Raw genomic sequence first — 19,004 nt, 5'->3', positions numbered from 1 at the left:
CATTTTGTTTTAAACTTGAACTACATTTCCCGTGAATCATTGCGTTGTGAGTTTCAGATAAAAACATCCTGAAAATAACGGTCAGTTCAGTTCAGTTGACAGACGACTACTGCTGCAGCCGAGGAGAGCCGCGTTCACATAATCGTGCTCTCCGCAAACTAAATTTTTAAAGACCATGGCTGAAGGCGACAACAAAAGTGCAAATCTGTTGGTAAGTTAACGTTGTTTCCTAGGACTTCGCTTGGAATCGAAATATATATTTTCTACGAGTCGAGGCGTGTACATGAAACGGGCTCGTTTTCCTTAGCACTATGCTACACAGATCTCTACTGCCATTATTAGCTGGACTAACGTTACATTGAAAAACGTCACGAAATGGAAACGTAACGTTTGCTTTGTGGTTTATCATTAAATGTTAAACGTGTAAATGCAGCAATAGACCGTAAGTATGAGCTGTGTGACGTTAGCATACTGACAGTGCTAATGTTACGCATTGTCCTCATGATGTAACGTTAGTGTCTTACTACTAAACGGCGTTTCGGACGCAGTTCCGGATTTATTTATGATATTTATATGAGTATATAGCATGTTAGGCCTAAAGTATCGAATGTTAAACGGTCACTCTAAGCAATATTTTCACGCCTGCCTTTGTGCGGTTTTCTTTATGGGATATGGGTGTAGCGCTACTAGCGCACGTTGAGCTTTAACGCATTTTAAAATGTAAAGTTTACGTTACACATTACTGTAACTAAGTAAAAAAAAACATCTGAATGTCTGACTAGAAGAAGGTCTTTGGATACATTATTCTTCCTCACAGATTGCCAGTTCCTGTCAGCATTGATTTAACATTCTTTACATTCTAGCTGGATGTGCCCATTCCAGGACTTCCTCCTGACACTCCCATAACAATCACTATAATAATACCATGTCATAAGAAGTCATTGTTCATACTGTGCTATTGACTAAACAATCTCGTAGGCTCAAGAGACGAGTCAACTGGAAGAGCAACTGCAGGGATGGGGAGAGGTCATTCTGGCTGGAGATCGTTGCCTGCGCTGGGAGAAGCTATGGTACCCAGGAGCATTAGTGGGGGCCACCACAGTCCTCTTCACGTGAGTATTCAGCAGCTTAAGTTCTGCTTTCTAAGACTTCATCCGATTAACTAAAGTACAAGATTAAGTCACTCACAGAATCCAAACTTTAAGATTAAAAAGATTTTTAAATATTTATTTAACATGTTCTTCTGGGCCTTTGCTATGTAAATTAATTTAACAAACACAATGTTTACTAACACAGTTGACCATCGAATTAGTTTCGAGTTATATTTCAGATCTGGTGTAGACACTTTCTTGTACATTTCTGCATCTGGCTCGCACATTTATCCAAAGTCTTTACATTTCTTTATCAGTATACATGTTCCCATGCATCAAACCCATGACCTTTGCTGTCCTAACACAATGGTTTACCCACTGCACCATACACTGTTTTCCGTTGTGACATTATTTGTTGATGGTTTCTATGTCCTGTTTTTTTATTGGTAGGCTGATCTACTACTTGGATCCCTCTGTGCTTACTGGTCTGTCCTGCACTGTAATGATTTTGTGCCTGGCTGATTACCTGGTGCCCACACTTGCTCCCCGTGTCTTTGGTTCCAACAAATGGTGAGTGACAGAACATTGCTTTTGGGCCTTTGGATGCGAGGAAACAATGAATGTGTCTTTTCATCATGGTTGCGTCTGTATAATAGTTTATGGGGCTATTGAATGCTTTGATCTGGTAAAACGCACCCCTAACCTAGTCCAATGTCTGAAAAATATGCACCAGAACAATGTATATGGTAACCGTGAAATAACTGATCCGGTCCTTTGAATTCCGCTTCGCGTCGTGCTGCATTACCACCCTGGGTGTGCATTATTTTCTTATAATTCAACGGCCCATTGCCAATTATTCCTTGTGTATCACCTGTTATGATTTACTGCCAAAGTTGAAGGTCTTCTGATCTTATTCTCATTTGCGATTCAGATCCTCTAAGAATATACATCTGTACAGCATGTACACTCTTTCCCTTTCTGGTTTTGATTTAGTCCCTCAGTCTCCCCTGGTGACTTGAGTTGCTCTAGTTTGGGAGACTTGAGTGAGTGGCAGCGTGCAGTTGTTGCTGGATATCCAGTGTCATACACAGTGATAATTTAACTCGTCATCACACATCCACTGCGCTGATCCGGCCTGGGCGCTCTGCAGAGATGCGGCAACACCCCCCTTTCTACAGAACGGGTCTAGATCAGAGCTGTTTTATTTTAGAGTCTGGCAGCGTCCGGTGGCTCTTAGCCTTAACCTTGAATATGGTCATGTTTATGTCCAGAAATAAAATGTAGTGCATAAGCACAAACTGATGCAGCTTATAAAACCGTGGACTTGCAGAATAAAATACAGATTTTTGTTTTGGCTATTCTGTATATTATTAGGTGTTTGCATGGTGCATTCAATATTTGCATATTAGGTGACCTAAAAAGAGCAGATGACACATTAAAGGATAATGTAAATTCAGCCAGTTATCTTTGGCATTCTGGATCTGTTCACTTCCTGATAATGTGTGCATACTACCCCTTGCATACTTCGTATAAGTACAGGCTTGCTAAAGAGTGTTATATTGTCATCTGTACAGGACCACAGAACAGCAGCAGCGTTTCCATGAGATCTGTGGGAACCTTGTGAAGACCCAGCGGCGTGTGCTCGGCTGGTGGAAACGTCTGTTTTCCCTGAAGGAAGAAAAGCCAAAAATGGTACACGGCCCCCATTTTTTTTCTTCTTTTGATCAGTTGTAGAACAGCAGCGTCATTGTTTAATGTCTGAACAATACGCTAGTGACTCATAAGCTGATTTAACACTCAGTGTAGGCTGCCATTCACACTACTCAGTCAGCTTTATCACTGTTAGAACAAACAAACATGAGTCAAAACCCAATGTTTCCGTTCCATGGTTGAAACTTCTGCAGTGTGTGTAACACTCCTTGTGTATGTAACACATTTTTTTTTCACTTTTCTGCAGTATTTCCTCTCTGTGATCAGCAGTCTTCTGACTGTGGCCTGGATTGGGCAACAGGTCCATAACCTCTTTCTTACCTATCTGATTGGTACGTACACTGTTACAGCATCACACAATGTATTTTAGTTAATATGTAAAAGTTAGTAGTACATTAAGAATTAAATCTTATGCCTCGTCCACCATCTTGGAATTACTTTTCACTAAGCTTGTCATGAAGCAATCTGGGATTGCTTTTTGTGCCCAAGACATGTGCATTTGGCAGAATTTGTGACCTCCGCCTGTGAAAACCTGGCTAAAGTAATTTTTCTGTAATTTTTTTAGGTAAAATCATTCTGTATAAATTAAAAAACATTGAGGGAAATATGACCTTGATATCTTTAATAATGACTGAGTAAGGCCATGTCAAAGATTTGATGAATTTCGGTATCAGAAAAGTATGTTTTTGAGAAAACAAGCTTATGTTTAAGGCTGCAACACAATTAAACCATAATGTGTCATATACCACTTAAAAGTTGAGATTCTCTTGTTGATACATTTATAAGAACATTCTAAAAGTCTTGTAAAAAAGGGTTTATTTATATGATCTGCTTGTCCAAAAAGCAGTAAAATGCGCTAAATCATTGTACCGGGTTGCACAGTGAAAACGTGCTTCTGGTGCTGCATGTCATATTCTGACCCACCAGCATCAAAAACCTTTTTTTTTACTAAGCAGCTTTAAAGTGTTTTTAGCATGGAGTAGTTAACTTGTCAGAAGTTAGGATACCAAAACGGATAAGCTGTTCCTGAAATTTGTGAGATGACACACAAAAAAATGTGCATTAAGAAAAGAATCCAGCTAAAGACGCATTATTTATGCCTTACCAAGCACTGGCCAGATTTTTTTTATGGTTTTCACTTTCTAATGATAGAAAAGAGGTTCCTGAAATGAATGCTGTAAGAATCATCATGCGTTTCTGTGAACAAAGACACAATCAAAGTCAAGTTTTAAAAAAAGAGCATAGTGTCAATACAATCATAAACTATTTTTTTTTTAATTAAGCATTGACCCTTCACTAAGCCACGCCCGAAAATAACCACAACAGGCCAATCTTGGTTTAGAAAACCTTAACTAGGTGCGCGAAGTCAGTCAAAAAGTCAGCTTTTGAGCAAGCTAGAAGCGTTGTGCGTATGGATTGTGTAAATCTGATAACCTTATCCTAAAAGTTTGGATGGGGTGGGGACATTTTTCCCCTTCCCAAAAACCTAAAACCCAAGTGGAGAAATGGCAGACTTGGATCAAGCAGTGTGCAAGGCTTCATTAACAACTAAATGTTGACAAGATTAACAAAAACAACTACGTTAAAGGAATAGTCTACTCATTTTCAATATTAAAATATGTTATTACCTTAACTAAGAACTGTTGAATCATCCCTCTATCATCTGTGTGTGTGCACGTAAGCGCTGGAGCGCGCTGCGACGCTACGATAGCATTTAGCTTAGCCCCATTCATTCAATGGTACCATTTAGAGATAAAGTTAGAAGTGACCAAACACATCAACGTTTTTCCTATTTAAGACGAGTAGTTATACGAGCAAGTTTGGTGGTACAAAATAAAACATAGCGCTTTTCTAAGCGGATTTAAAAGAGTAACTATATTTTATGGCGTAATAGCACTTTTGGGAGTACTTCGACTTGGCGCAGTAACACCCTTCCTCTCCCATTATGAGAGTGAGAAGGGGAGTGGACTTTTCAGGCGAGTCGAAGTACTCCCAAAAGTGCTATTACGCCATAAAATATAGTTCCTCTTTTAAATCCGCTTAGAAAAGCGCTACGTTTTATTTTGTACCACCAAACTTGCTCGTATAACTACTCGTCTTAAATAGGAAAAACGTTGATGTGTTTGGTCACTTCTAACTTTATCTCTAAATGGCAGCATTGAATGAATGGGGCTAAGCTAAATGCTATCGTAGCGTCGCAGCGCGCTCCAGCGATTACGTGCACACACAGAGATGATAGAGCGATGATTCAACAGTTCTTAGTTAAGGTAATAACATATTTTAATATTGAAAATGAGTAGACTATTCCTTTAATGTTAGCTAGCTAGCTAACTCAGTACATCATTGCTTGGAAATAATGACGGTAACTTCCTTGTTCATAATGCATATTTGATTAAAGGCAAGACGTTGGCTGACTCTTACTTTAAAATATTTTAGCATTTTGTTAATGGACAGCATACCCTTGAGTTCCCCAATCTGATTGCGGCCCTCCCGGGGTTAGTTAGTTAGTAAGCGGAAGAATGTTATAATTTCAAAGTGGTCAGACTAATGTCTTGTGTTTAAGACTTGTGGATAAGCTGTTTGAGCAACTGCTGTGCATGAACAAAGCTGTTCCTCAATTTGTCTGTTTCCCATTGAAATGGTCGGCATATGATGCAGCTGCTGCTTGCACTGGGATCTATAGGCTTTAGCTTCAATATTGATTACATTATTTTCAAATCGGTTACTAATGATCTCCTTGGGAATGTCTGACACCAGTGCAAACACACTGTTATAGACTTTAGACCAGTGGTTCTCAAACGTTTTCAGCGTGCGGCCCCCTTTGTGTACGGTGCATTCCTTCGCGGCCCCCCCAAAGAAAATTTATGACAAAAAAACAGTTTGCTGCCTTATTTTTTAAGGTTTAACTTCACAGAATTCATGATAAATTAATGTATTTTATAAAAATGTCTTAAAACTGGGGCCCCCCTGGCACCATCTCGCGGCCCCCCTGGGGGCCCTGGACCCCAGTTTGAAAACCACTGCTTTAGACTAATAGCCAGGCGCGAAAGCTTGACAGGCATAGCAACAATAACTAAGGAGGGCGGGGCTTGGTGAAGGTCAATTATATATTGAATGCTTGGTTTATAATGTCATTTATTGCAACAATCACAAATTACATATTTTTGTCATTTGTGGGCACAACTTTAACGCTCTCAATCTCAAAATTAGATTACGCAACTTTAGCTGGAACTTCACCGGCTGGGTAAAAACAATGTGTCTTAGGGGCAGCATAAATAAATGGTCTACCTTTGAATTTGAGATCTACCACAGAGGCCACTGTTTTTGAGTGATGAAAGGCACAGTTCCAATGCCAAAATATGCTACCTCGTGCACTCTATGTACACAAGTTTTGTAAAATGTGTTTGTTGTTATTGAGGGAAACATGGTCTCTAAAACTAACTGTTAGAAGTTAGTTGTGGGTGTGCATTTGACAGTCTTGACTTTTAAAGGGCTTGTTCACACAAACATTTATATTTTGTCAAAATTTACTCCGACTCAAGTTGTTCCAAACTTGTATAAATGTTTTGTTCTGCTGTTTGTAACAAAGCAGATCTGGGGCACCATTGACTTCCATACATAAAACTATGGAAGTGGTGCTTCGGATCTGCTGTGTTTTAGGTTTGGAACAGCTTTAGGGTGAGTGAATTTTCATTTTAGGGGGAACTATCCTGGCAGTATTATCCTTTTATACAGGGCTTTGAATTAGTGATGGGCTGCTTATTTTCTCTCGTATATTTCACAGTGATCTTCCTTCTGCTTTTGCCTGGTCTCAACCAACACGGCATCATCTCTAAATATGCTGGCATGGCAAAGAGAGAGATCAACAAACTGCTCAAACAGAAGGAAAAGAAGAATGAGTAGAAGATTGATTGAGGAAATGCTTTGAGGGGAAATTGATTAAGTGAAAAATGAAACGTGAAAGTTGGATGAAAGCATTATGCTTCCTTCCTTATTGTCAAATCATAGACCACAGAACTTAAACGTTTTTGCAGAAACGGATTGCTAAAAATTGTTACAATTAACACATAGTATCCTGCTTAATGTATGCAGATATCACTTGAATTTCACATACTTTACTCTTTTGATTTGGCTCAAGTATTTTTATCACTATGGTTGGCGTAAGTCTTTTTGTTCTCAAAACTGATGCATTCAATTTAAGCTCTCACATTCATATATTTGCATGTCATAGTAAATGTGGTGAAATGTAAAGACTGCTTTAATGCGTTTATTCCGTTTTGTAAGCCAGTGGGCAACTACTGAATTATGTAACCAGTTAGACACGCAGGACACAATCAGAAGTTGTGAAATGTAGCCTTTGCCTGATTGGATGCACTGTTCTGAAAATTGCACTGGAAACAGAAGTAACTGGAGCGAGAGGCTTGTTTGTGTTGGGAAATATAAACATAATGCTCCCAATTCAACACCTATTGCTGGGCTGTACATATTATGTTCATTTTCTCTCCCCGTTTTTTTTTTTTTTTTGTGTGTGTGTGTTTCTACTGGCTTGTCTTAAGTTTGTCTACTTTCTGTGTTCGTTTATTTGTCATTTTTTGTGTTCAGCATAATAATAAACTATGATTTGAAACTATCAGCTCTGAGTTCTTATCAGCAGAGTAAAGTGTGAAAGGTATTTCATTTTGTAAATGCTTTATTAGCTGCCCATTAAACTCAAGTGTTGTTGTAATCTCACATGACTGGTTCAATACAGACGGAAAGAATCGCACTGTGTCTCCCAGCGTCGAGCTGCCCACAGGCCTCTCTCTCCAGATTGTCTTCTGGACTGTCCTGGCCCAACTGGTGTCTTCTCCTCTCCTGTAATCCATAGTAACACGTCTCTTTGCAAGGTCACTTATACTATACTGATGCAAAACATCAACTGTTTGCGTAGAAATGTGTTTTGCTCGATGCTAAGTCAATAGGTATGTATGTGTAGCATATACAGTTGACTGAAGTACCTGTTATAATATTATGCTTGTGCCACAGAACTGGATGTCCACTGGATTCATCTGTTAAATATCTGGTCGAAGTAATGCAGTGCTCAGTATGATATGTGGTCTGGTACGGAGTGACATCATCAGGGTTGGTGACCTCTTTCATCAAACAGCCACCATAGTTTCGTGTTTTGTTCTGTTCCCCTGCACTATGCAGGACATAATGCTGTTCACATACATAACAATAATATTAGTGCTTGATCAAATCAACTTACATTTGGTCCTCTCTTAATTTTGATAGTTTGGTTACAGTTTTATTATGTAAATAGCTTAGATTGCAAGGCACATACTCAATTGTTGTACTACAACTTAAAGTGGTAGTTCAACAAATAAATATTGAACATTTGCTGTTAATTTACTCTGGCCCTAATATGACATTTTATGAATAGTCAGCCATATGTTGTGAATATTCTTAAAAGATTCTTAAGAACGAAGAAAGCCAGAGGAATCAAATGACATGAGGGTAAATAATATCTTTCGTTTTTGGGTGAACTATCACTCCACGCTTACTGGTACTATGTCCTTTGGTCCATGTACATCTCTGGAGTGTGTCTGGCCTGCTGTTACTTGCACGTTGCTGAAGTCCAGCTTTACTTTATGCTGTGAAGGACAGAGTGGATCTCGAAACGGAAAGACCAACGCCTGACCATCGTGTCCTCTCCTAGAGAAACTCTTTAGGAAACAGAATTGAAACTTTCACTAACATCATGAAGCTTTACTTCAGTAAACAACATATTGTCCAATGGGTGTGTTATGTAAAGGTTTATCTACTGACATTTATATTTTTGACAAAACTATTTTTCAAAGAGACTTGCATAGCATACATTTTATGTGTGTTTCTATGATCAAATCCATGACTTTGGACCGCTAACACAATGAGCTACGTTTAAAATTATAATTCCATTGTGAAAGTGACCGCTCTTTGTTTTTACCTCAGCATGTGTTGTAGAATAAACTGACTCGGTCTGATCGCTTAGAATCAAAGTGCTTCGATGCATTGGTCGTTTGCCTCTTACAACTGTTACAGTTGTGCAAGTGGGTTTCTCCTCGGATGTCATCTGTTTGCGCTTCACGTTCATTGCCCTTAAAAATCCCAAAGACCGCGGTCTTCTCAGAGACAGATGACACTTTTACAGAGAACAAGCAGACTGACTCTCACCTGTAATCCATACTGTCGCTCTTAGCAACGTGTGAACAATAGGCTTGTTCGACTTCATGCGGCGCAGCAAGAACCAAAAGGTAGATTAGGTCGAAGTACCGCGAGAGCGCTTTGAAAGATCATACCTAAAAGTCTAATTTCGAATCGCTCTCGCGGTATTTTGACGTCATCCGCATGTCAGTTCTTGCGTTGTCCTTCGTGGAAAATTCGACAGCACTGTGCTTTGGTGAGATTTAAATGTCTGCACTGACTTACAATTGAAAAAAATGTTTTAAATGTGCTTAAACAAACTTAAAGGTATGGATTTAACATGGAATAACAGTGTTAACCGCCATATATGTTAAGAGAGAGAGGGGGTGGGGTGTCTCTCTCTGTGTATGACTGCCAGTTATGTTCTGTGTTACATCCTGTCAACTGTTACTCTAACTTACAATAGAATTGACAGTGACTAATTCGGACAACAGGAAATCATATATTCAGCTATTTAAGACACTCTTTACGGAAATATAGGTGTTATGGATGGCCTGTAACATGTTGTGATCCATGACAATGAGTACCAAATTATTAAAATAAAATAACCGTTTGAAAAAAAAATTTACTGTACCAAATGCACCTGAATTTAACAATCACCCATATGCCTCCTCAACTTTTTTATTTTATAGCTTCTATCAGGATTTATTCACAACTTATATGTTGTTGTTTTTTCTTAAATATTAAAGTGATTTCTGTTTGTCAAACGTGCTGAAATTACGTAAAATGTCCGATAGATGGCTCTCATACGCCTCAGTGAACAATGCATTAGTGTGCCTCGAGAAGAAGACTAGCATCCGGAAATGCGAAATACGTTGTTTATTTTGCCTTATGCTGAATAACAGAATACAAAAGTAAAATAATTTTGTCCGTTTGAACAATGCCTGTTTGTTCAGCTTATAAGTGCAAGAAACGTTCAGACGGCGCGTATAAAGAGGCATACAAAAGGGGCGAGTTTTCTTTTCACACGTAAGTTTTAGATGAGGTTTGTTACAAGTGATGTGAATGGAGTATTAGATATATCTTAAATATAAACACCGCATATTGAAATATATTTTGTAGTATCTGATAAGTATCAATTTCGCCAGATATACCCTTAAGTCTTTGTGCCAGTATGATCTTTACGGTGGGTTTTTAACGTTACAACCTCAAAGAAAGCATAAAATGAATACACATTATTGGAGGCATTGTTTTAATGAAGCCTATACAGCAACATAATTACCCACATGAAAAATACTGTAGTATACTTAACAATTTACAACTAAATTGTAATATACTGTAGTATATTATACACTTAGTCAATGTAGTATTCTGTAGTAATAACTATACTAAACGGATAAACTAAGTAAATTATACTTTAATATTTCTTATGATAAGGTTCAAAACACTAGCATCTGATCCAAGACTTTTACTATAGTTCATTATAGAAATTCTAACGTATACTACCTTATTTTTTATGTGGGTATTATTTGAGTGATTGTGTAAATCAGGCAGCTTGTTGCATTTGTGTTAGGCTCTCATCAATAAAATCGTTATCAAAATATACTGTTTGGTTACACTGTCATAAGGATAAAATAGAGTGTAGGGTGTACAAAAGCCCACACCATAAAAAGCAAATGACAATGACTTAAAATGTCCAGTATGTGGCACTCGCGGTACTCTGTGTTGAATATATTATAAAATCATAGAAGAAGAAGAACTTCCGGATATACAAAACACGCTCATTGGAAAAAAAGCTGTTGTTGCATGGTCACTGTTGCTTTGAAAATAAATTATTTATTTATTTTCCGTTTAAACAATGCCAGTCTGTTCAGCTTATAAGTGCAAGAAGCGTTCAGATAGGGAATATAAAGAGGCATACAACAGGGGCGAGTTTTCCTTTCACAAGTAAGTTCTCTGATATTTAAGTTTAAAGAACAGTCTCCCAATCGCACATTCAACGCATTTTTTCAGTGTTTGTCAGAACAACTTTATCAAACATTAATTTATTTGCTTGTGTGTTTGTTTTTTTCTGTATGTAAAACGTAAAGATTCCCATTAGCTGATGGATTGAGAGTGAGAGAATGGCTCCGGCGGATGAGATGGCAGAACTGGTGGCCAACTGGAAACTCTGTCCTATGCTCGGATCACTTTGAGAAAGACTGCTTTGAACAAATGGGAAGTCATAAACGATTGCGTCGCAATGCTGTCCCAACTATCTTTAATTTCCCTAAACACCTCCAATGGAAGGCAAGTCTTGTTTTTCAGTTATTCAGTTCAACTGTAAACAAATGCATGTAGAAGTACTGCTTTCACAGGCTCATATGTGCCTAAATACCCAAAATGTGGCAGGCAGGTTTACTTTTTAAACATATTTTGACATTGTGTCATATTAATATTGTTTTTAAATGCATCCACACCCAGGTGCCAGCTGTCAAGAGAAGATCTCTGGTATGTATTGAAGGTTAAAGGAATCCCTTTATCAATTTATATGTTAAAGGCGGAGTCCACGATGTTTGAAAAACGGTTTGGAAAAGGAGACGGGCCGACTACCAAAACACACTTATAGCCAATCAAATCAAATCAAATGCCGGGTTGCGTATGTGTGGGGCGGGTCTATCAACAGAAGGTCCAGATTCTATTGGGGCAGGGGCGTGTTTGTTTAGGTGATTTCAAATATCAACATTGGCTTTCAAACATCATGGACTCCGCCTTTAAGTTGCAGAATAACATGGAAAAGACGTATTTATTAATTTTCTTTTTTTTTTAACCAAAATGTGTGTTTGTGTGTGTTTCAGAATCGTAAGCCAGTAGAAGTGCCTATCATACCAAAAACAGTGACACGGTAGATTTAATTTTTATGCAAAAATATTCCCTGTCGCGTGGTAGTTGAGTATTGAACAGTTCTTTTGTTCTTCCTTCTGATAGGCTTGAGGGAAAGTTTGTTCCTGTGACTCATCTGGATACTGATGGTTCCAGTCATGGCCCTCTTCATGCTGGTAGCTTCCATGATGACTACTGTAAACCGCAGGTTAGTTGTTGATTTTAAGTTTTAGGTTTCTAAGTGTGGAGTAGGTTAATCACTTGTAATTTATATACTTTTTTTATAGAGCATACAGTGGATGAAGCTTACTGAGGGTGATGATGATGAGGTTGATGACACCAGTGTATGTATACCTTCACAATCTTTTAGTGACATCTTTAAGCTAAAATCTAAAGCCTGGCAGTTATGAAAACAGTTTCCTGAATTTTTTTTTCAAGGAACCTGAAAATGATGTCACCAATGATGACGCATCTATAGAAAATTCAAACGCTCAATATATAAGGGTATATCCTTTTAACAGATTAATGTGCATGAACTCTTTTGCAGAAAATATTCATTATATTGACCTAAATACTTAAGAAAAAAGTCATTTGAACTGTGGTTTTACTTTAAACCACTAATCTCCTATTACCTAATGTCTGCACTTCACAGGTGACCGAGAGATGGCAGTGGCTAAGTATAGATGTAACAGGGCCATTTCAAGAAAACAAGGGCCCCTATAGCCACATAGTGGTCATCTGTGATTATTACACCAAGTGGATTGAAATATTTCCATCGGAAAAGCCCAATTCAGATTCCATAGCGCTCCTTATGTGTGATGCCATTTCCCGTTATGGTTTTCCTTTGGGATTTCTCACACCGTGGGGTGCCAGAGGGATTCAGGTCAGAACGGTAAGTCATGTTTAATGTTTATGAAGATGATATCAGATATCTTAGGGGTAGTGTGATGCAAAAATTGTTAATGAATGTTTCTTTTGAAGGTTAATAGAGCACTAAATAATATTATGAAGATGGAGCTTTCGCTTGTCTCTCGTCATCATCAGGCTTCACAGCTAGAGCCTCACACCCAATATCACATTGTCAAGTATGTTTGGAATTCTTCAGATTTTATTATAATGGTAAAGAAGACGTGTGGGTAACACATTTTCCTCTTTTCTTACAGTATGGTGGAAAATCTGGTAAAGAAGTATCCAGAAAGTTGGCATGTACATTTACCGGTCAGTGTGCTGCGTTTCAACTGCAGTGTTCACCCAGAGACCAAATTCAGACCTCTGTGCCTCCATCGCTCTGAAGGAAACAAACCCTTTACATCTCCCAGAGATCAGCCAGTGTGTATTTAAATATGCATTTAAAACATTATTTAAAAAATGGTCAATAAATGTTCCAATATTATATAGTTGGAATAATTATATATATATATATATGCAGAATATCTTTATAATACAATTACTTGAGAGGATTGCTTTGATGGTAAGGATTGTCAAACATTTGAGCTAGATTTGTTAAAAGAAGTTAATAGTAAAAAGTTATAAAATATATAAAATATGTTTGTTTTGCCAAAGTTAATATTATTAAATTTATATGTGCTTCATTGTTTTTGTTGAATCAAGCTCAGTGAAGATGACCTTGCAAAGTACACATTCAAAATAGAGAAACCCAACCCTTCAAAAGAAATTAAGGCACTGAAACGAATACCCAGTGAGTATGATCAATTCCACATCTAAGTCAAAATACAAATCTTTTGTCGATTTCACTTATCCTTTGTTGTCATTGTAATGTAAGTTGAGTTTTTTTTGTTAATTTAGGAGAGTCAGCTGACTGCATTGTTGTATCATGAAACTGGCAAGTATAAAAATGAAATATTTAATTCTTGTTTCTTTTCTTGTAAATTAGAAAAGTATGTTAACTATACAAAATATTGACATTGCTCTGTTTCTCTTCTAGTGTGCCTCATTACTTTTATGGTGTGTGACTGAAAACCAACGGTCCAGGAAGGAACAAGTGCAGTACAGATGTAAAACAGTGACCAAAAAACAATGGGTCTTATTCACTAAGCATGTGTACGCACACATCTGTTCTTAAAATGTGCGTACGTAAGTTTTAACTTACATATCATGATTCAACAAAAATGTTCATACTAAAATTTATTTTAAATGAATGCAAAAACTTGCGAACAATAATCAATGAACAAGGAAAAAGAACCCTATAATATATATCTGTGTTATATTATATATATTTTTTTCTTTGTTCATGGTATTGCGTACGTGTGGTCTAAGTTGTTCTTAAGGTTTTTCATACATTTAAAATAAATTTTAGTACGAACATTTTTGTTGAATCGTGATTTGTAAGATAAAACGTCTGTACGCACATTTTATGAAAAAATTTGTGCATACGCATGCTTAGTGAATGACCAAAAATTCAGACTGAGATGATATTTATTAGTGATTTTCATATTGAAAAGTTATGTATCATAGTGCATTCATACCATTAAAGGTATTAAAGTGATTTGATGAAGTGTAATAAAAACCATATGTTTACAACGAAGATAAAAAACAATGTGGCCCTTGGCAGCTGATGATAAATACATTAAAATCTAGGTGAACTACTAAGAATGATAACCTACAACAGTGTTGTCAAAATAAATGATGTTACCTGCAATCCTGAATGATAATGTGGAGGTTTTGGAGTGGTGTGCATAATTCATTTTAGCAAGGTTTTGTTTTTTAATGAACCTTTGCTAATGTTGTCGGAGCATAAACATGTAATAAATGACCATTAGTCACAAAGACTTGTGATGTAGTACTCTGAATGTTTCCAACGTATTAAAAACTTTAAATGCCAAAAAATAGTTTGTAATAAAATGGTAATGAGATAAGGCCGATAGAGGGCGACCGTCGCCAGTGTAGAACAGTTACTTCAACTCACGCAAAGACTTCTGGGACTTTGGAGGACTGACTCGAGCGCTTTGATTTCCGCAGTGCAGCGTGGGATAGTGGAAGAAGTCATCGAAACAGTCATACAGAAATGGTGAGTGAGCAAGAAATGAACACTGTCTAATTTATATATAATTATTTGGGATGAAATTAGGAACAGTTGACGGTTTATTACCAAAGCAACAGACGAATGAAGTCGCGGGGTGTTTAAATGCGGGTTTTACACAAAGCTCTTTGTTTCGCAATATTTTTAGCAGCCCGGCTAACGTTGCTTGCTAAATCCGTCTGATTTACTGTGTCAATAATTAGATCAACAGTAATCAGAGTTCAGCGGATGGCCTGGTTAGATAATACTTAGTTACGATGGCTCATTGGTATGTTGCAGTTTGTTTATATTTATTCGAAAGCAACGAATCTGGGTGTATATCGCGGTGTTGGTTTCATGACAGCGCTGTAATGTAGGAACGGGCTGTTCCTGTCACTGATAATCACGGGCTGTGCCTTATACATTTAAATAGCGACTTAATTTAACAAAACACACACAAATAAAGATCTCTTGGACTTATGCGCGTGCAAAACTCCACATCAGATACGACGGCTAATTTTTTTTTAGAATTAGCCGTTGTTACCAACTCGTTCGCGGAGCGTTTATTAAAAATAATGCTATGACTTGTCTTTTAAAATTGGTAGAAACGTTAAGTGCTTAATTATTCTTCTCTAATACGTATTATTGTAAACATTGCGTTTTTTGCACTATAAAATCAGCACAGCAACGCGTTTTTTTTCTGGGTGTTGCCAGTAACTGTCAACAAACAACGTAACACAAATGCAGCTGTCAGCGATTAATTTGTGAATGGCTGTTCATGAGGAGTGAGGATCTTCACAGTTGTCATTGTATAGTTAAATCTTCAGACGAGTTTCAGCTGTTCACCATCTGCTTTTCGTTGTGTTAGTGTGTTTTTTTTCACCTGTAAATTAACGTTTACAATGCTCTGTATTGCAAAGCTTGAATGACCCAATGACGTCAGAGTGATTTAGTTTTAATCACACATCACTTTTTTTCTGAGTTAAAAATAAAGAGATCAGATTTAAAAAGTAATCGACTGTCTTTTTCTCAGGACGTGTTTTTAATGATCAGACGTCACAAGACAACCATCTTTACAGATGCTAAGGAGTCTACCACAGTTTATGAGCTAAAGCGAATTGTGGAGGGCATCCTAAAGCGAGCACCAGAGGATCAAAGGCTCTACAAGGTCAGCGATAGATAATGTTGCCTTTTTCTCTTTAAAAATGCACCATTGCTCAACGTTACCTGTCCCTGTTTTTGAAGAGTACCCTGGTTACGCTTTATCCATATGATGAATATTGAGGACCTGTGGCTGTTCATAGTGCCTTTATGCACCTAAATAATCTCTCCACGTCTCACAGGATGACATGTTGCTAGAAGATAGTAAGACTCTTGGAGACTCTGGATTCACAAATCAGACAGCAAGGCCTCAGGCTCCTGCCACAGTAGGACTGGCTTTTCGCATCAGTGGTGAGTTCATGTTTTATTTGCATTCTCATTTCGTGGTGTTTGGTGATCTGATTTCGCTTAACGTGTCCGTCTTTATTACAGATGATGCCTTTGAGCCACTAAGAATAGAGGCTTTTTCCAGCCCCCCTGAGCTTCCTGATGTTATGAAGCCTCAAGACTCGGGCAGCACTGCCAACGAACAAGCCGTGCAGTGAAGAAAGAGAGGACGATAACGGGTGGGGGGAGGGGGGAAGCGGCATGGGGTTTCGAGTTTCCAGAACAGCGTACAAGCAAAAAGTGTGTTATAAGACGGTGTATTGAGTCACGAAGGATGGGGAAGCATGAGTGAGAGTGATCCTGTGTGATATTGTAACTTTGCTGAGATTTTGAATTGCTCTCCCCGTTACCCCTCACTCCCCATCTAGCACTAGCAGCTTACTCTCAGTGTATTGTCGCAGTCCCTTCTGTCATCGAGCTCATCTGCAGGTTAATCCACCAATCACAACGCTCCTGTTGGCACAGGCACATTGTGATTTTGTTATAAAGCGTTCCCCTCATCGATAAATGAATTATTTGACGCCTGTAGTCACCTTTCAGAGAAGTGGTTAGAGATCATATTTAAAAACGTGCTTCTTATTTAATTCATGCAGATGTTATGTTTGGAGAGTTAAACGTTTAGTGCTTTTCGTGTCTTGAACTGTTATGGCTGGGGTGAGTTTGTGTTAGTGGCTGTAAAGTTTCACATATGCCCAATTTACTGGTTTCATTTACAGTATGCTGTTGTTTGCTAATGAGTATTGATATTATAATTATTCTTATTTAGACCATTCATAATTTTACTAGAGTGCAAAGGCCACAGGCTGAACAGTTTTATGTTACCAACTTACTATAGTGTAAATGCACTTGAAACTTACTGGAAATCAGAATGGGCATGGATGCCATCAGGTTATACCTGTACTTTAATATACAGCACATGATAAAGATGAATTCTGATACACGGTGGTTTCATTGTAAATACATTTTTCCACTCGCATTGTTGCTTCTTAAAGTGTGTTGCCTCTCCTTTCAGTTTTGTGTTGGAGTTTGTGTCTGCTTGTTCCTTTTTTGAGTCTTTGTTTGGAAGCTTAAGTATTAACATGTAATTCTCTGATTTCGTATTTCAAATCAGATAAGAGTGTAATGCTAGTCAGCTTTTTCTTTGCGTGTGTGGCATTTTAAAATGGTGGAAAGTTTCAAGAATAAACTGAATGATCAATAATATTCAAGCCTTTTGGGCAAAGTGAATGTCAAACTAAAATGCTGACATTATGTTCATCCCCAAACAAATGCTCCTGATGTTTTTGCCAAAATTCTTTATCCCGCAGTTATGGCAGTGTTCCTTCGCAATGCTCTTGGAAAATGTAAGTTGCAAACAAACTGAAAAGAAAATGATGCCGCAGTAACTGCGTTCAAATGAAATTAAAATCAGCCCTTTTCCACTCCTTGTCTAACATTCAACGTCTGTTTATTATTGCTATTGTTTTAACTTAGAGTGAGGTGTTAATACAGGGTGTATTTTACACTTATTTTACATTTTTTAGATTTAGATAGACCAGTCACAATGGTTAAACATTTGCATGGTCAAATCTTTTACAAGTATAAGTTATATTGATGTCTTAAAGGAGGGGTTCTCAAACTGGAGACCGTGAGATGGTGCCAGGGGGCACCCTGTTTTATGACATTTTAAAAAAATACATTAGGTTGTCATATATTCTGTGTAATTAAACCTAAAAAAAAATAAGGCTACAAACCAACAGCACTACATTGTATAATTTAATATGTTTTGATTTTATTCAAATTTTAAAATGCTAAGAGTTCTCCAAAAGTGAGAGCAACTAAGAAATGGGTAGAAATTATATACTAAGAGAAAAAGTGGGGTTGACCTCGTTGCTATGGATGATGTCATCAAGGTTACTAAGGCAGTGGTCTCTTTGATTGATTCAATCGTAGGTATATTGTAGAAGTATCATGATGCCATATTCAAATAAAGATTTTAAAATAAAAATGTCATCATTTTTAAATAAATACATTTTCAAAAGTATTAATAAATAAACAAGTAAATATTAGATTAATTTACAGCCATTTAAGTGCCAGCATTTTATTAACAATTCTCAGATTTGTCTTAAAAGGTGCTACAGAAGGTTCTTCACGGTGATTCAATAAAATAAAAATTTTTGGTTCCCCAAAGGATGATTGAGGCAAAGGTTATTTAAAAAAAAAAGTTTATTTTGTGTTTTATTATAGTAAAAAAAAAACTTTTCCCACTAGATATAACCTTTTGTAAGTTTCTTCAGATGTTAGAGTGTTTTTATGGAACCACACAGCCAAACATTAATTTTTGTCATTTTATAGCACCTTTATATTGAATAGTGTATTAGCAGACTTTTGAGTGAACAGCCTAGAATAATCATAGATAATAGTAAGACATGCAAACATAAAAGAAAACCAAACTGGATGCAAGAACAGTTTTTACTTCTTGCTCAACTTACATAAAAGAAGGCAACAGTCAGTATTGTAATTTGGTCATAGGGAGTCCTCTTGACTACCCCCAAACCTATTTAGGAGCTAGTTTTAGTTCTAAAACTTTTTGTTAAATACTATTAGAGCAATAAGGACTAACTCGCCAATTATTTAAAAAGAGGTTTTTTTCTAATTCAGCAAGTTAGAAGCTACTTTTAGCCTTAAAATGG

At 37.3% G+C, this 19,004-nt stretch overlaps 4 protein-coding genes across 5 annotated transcripts; 3 read left to right on the top strand and 1 right to left on the bottom strand.

Moving 5' to 3' along the window:
• The first annotated feature begins 52 nt into the window (after positions 1–52).
• On the top strand, positions 53–7,431 carry arl6ip1 (ARL6 interacting reticulophagy regulator 1). Its single transcript, XM_065278071.2, has 6 exons — positions 53–211; positions 979–1,112; positions 1,542–1,661; positions 2,666–2,783; positions 3,049–3,133; positions 6,586–7,431. The coding sequence occupies exons 1-6, from the start codon at positions 176–178 to the stop codon at positions 6,702–6,704; spliced, it is 612 nt and encodes a 203-aa protein (XP_065134143.1). The 5' UTR covers positions 53–175; the 3' UTR covers positions 6,705–7,431.
• Positions 7,432–7,535: 104 nt separating this feature from the next.
• Positions 7,536–9,051, bottom strand: LOC135768734 (uncharacterized). The gene is made up of 4 exons (XM_065278060.2): positions 8,767–9,051; positions 8,345–8,506; positions 7,799–8,000; positions 7,536–7,655 (listed from the first exon to the last, which is right to left on the bottom strand). Exons 1-4 carry the CDS (start codon positions 8,911–8,913, stop codon positions 7,543–7,545), a joined length of 624 nt encoding a protein of 207 aa, XP_065134132.1. The 5' UTR covers positions 8,914–9,051; the 3' UTR covers positions 7,536–7,542.
• A 736-nt stretch (positions 9,052–9,787) lies between these two features.
• LOC135760153 (uncharacterized) lies at positions 9,788–14,612 on the top strand. Of its 2 annotated transcripts, none has more exons than XM_065274061.2 (13): positions 9,788–9,992; positions 11,054–11,252; positions 11,427–11,453; positions 11,801–11,847; positions 11,931–12,033; positions 12,113–12,169; positions 12,264–12,329; positions 12,478–12,717; positions 12,807–12,910; positions 12,989–13,154; positions 13,437–13,524; positions 13,632–13,668; positions 13,771–14,612. In XM_065274061.2, exons 1-12 carry the CDS (start codon positions 9,904–9,906, stop codon positions 13,661–13,663), a joined length of 1,218 nt encoding a protein of 405 aa, XP_065130133.2. In that variant the 5' UTR covers positions 9,788–9,903; the 3' UTR covers positions 13,664–13,668; positions 13,771–14,612. The 2 variants fall into 2 exon arrangements, with proteins under 2 accessions (XP_065130133.2, XP_065130134.2); XM_065274062.2 differs by lacking the exon at positions 9,788–9,992 and adding an exon at positions 10,659–10,910.
• A 101-nt stretch (positions 14,613–14,713) lies between these two features.
• Positions 14,714–17,767, top strand: elob (elongin B). Its single transcript, XM_065278098.2, has 4 exons — positions 14,714–14,853; positions 15,878–16,012; positions 16,188–16,296; positions 16,378–17,767. The coding sequence occupies exons 1-4, from the start codon at positions 14,851–14,853 to the stop codon at positions 16,488–16,490; spliced, it is 360 nt and encodes a 119-aa protein (XP_065134170.1). The 5' UTR covers positions 14,714–14,850; the 3' UTR covers positions 16,491–17,767.
• The last annotated feature ends 1,237 nt before the right edge of the window (positions 17,768–19,004 follow it).

The sequence above is a fragment of the Paramisgurnus dabryanus genome, chromosome 3, assembly GCF_030506205.2.
Source record: "Paramisgurnus dabryanus chromosome 3, PD_genome_1.1, whole genome shotgun sequence".
NCBI classification, from domain to species: Eukaryota; Metazoa; Chordata; class Actinopteri; order Cypriniformes; family Cobitidae; genus Paramisgurnus; species Paramisgurnus dabryanus.
Note: the sequence above shows the minus strand (reverse complement) of the source record. Positions and strands in the feature narration are given on the sequence as shown.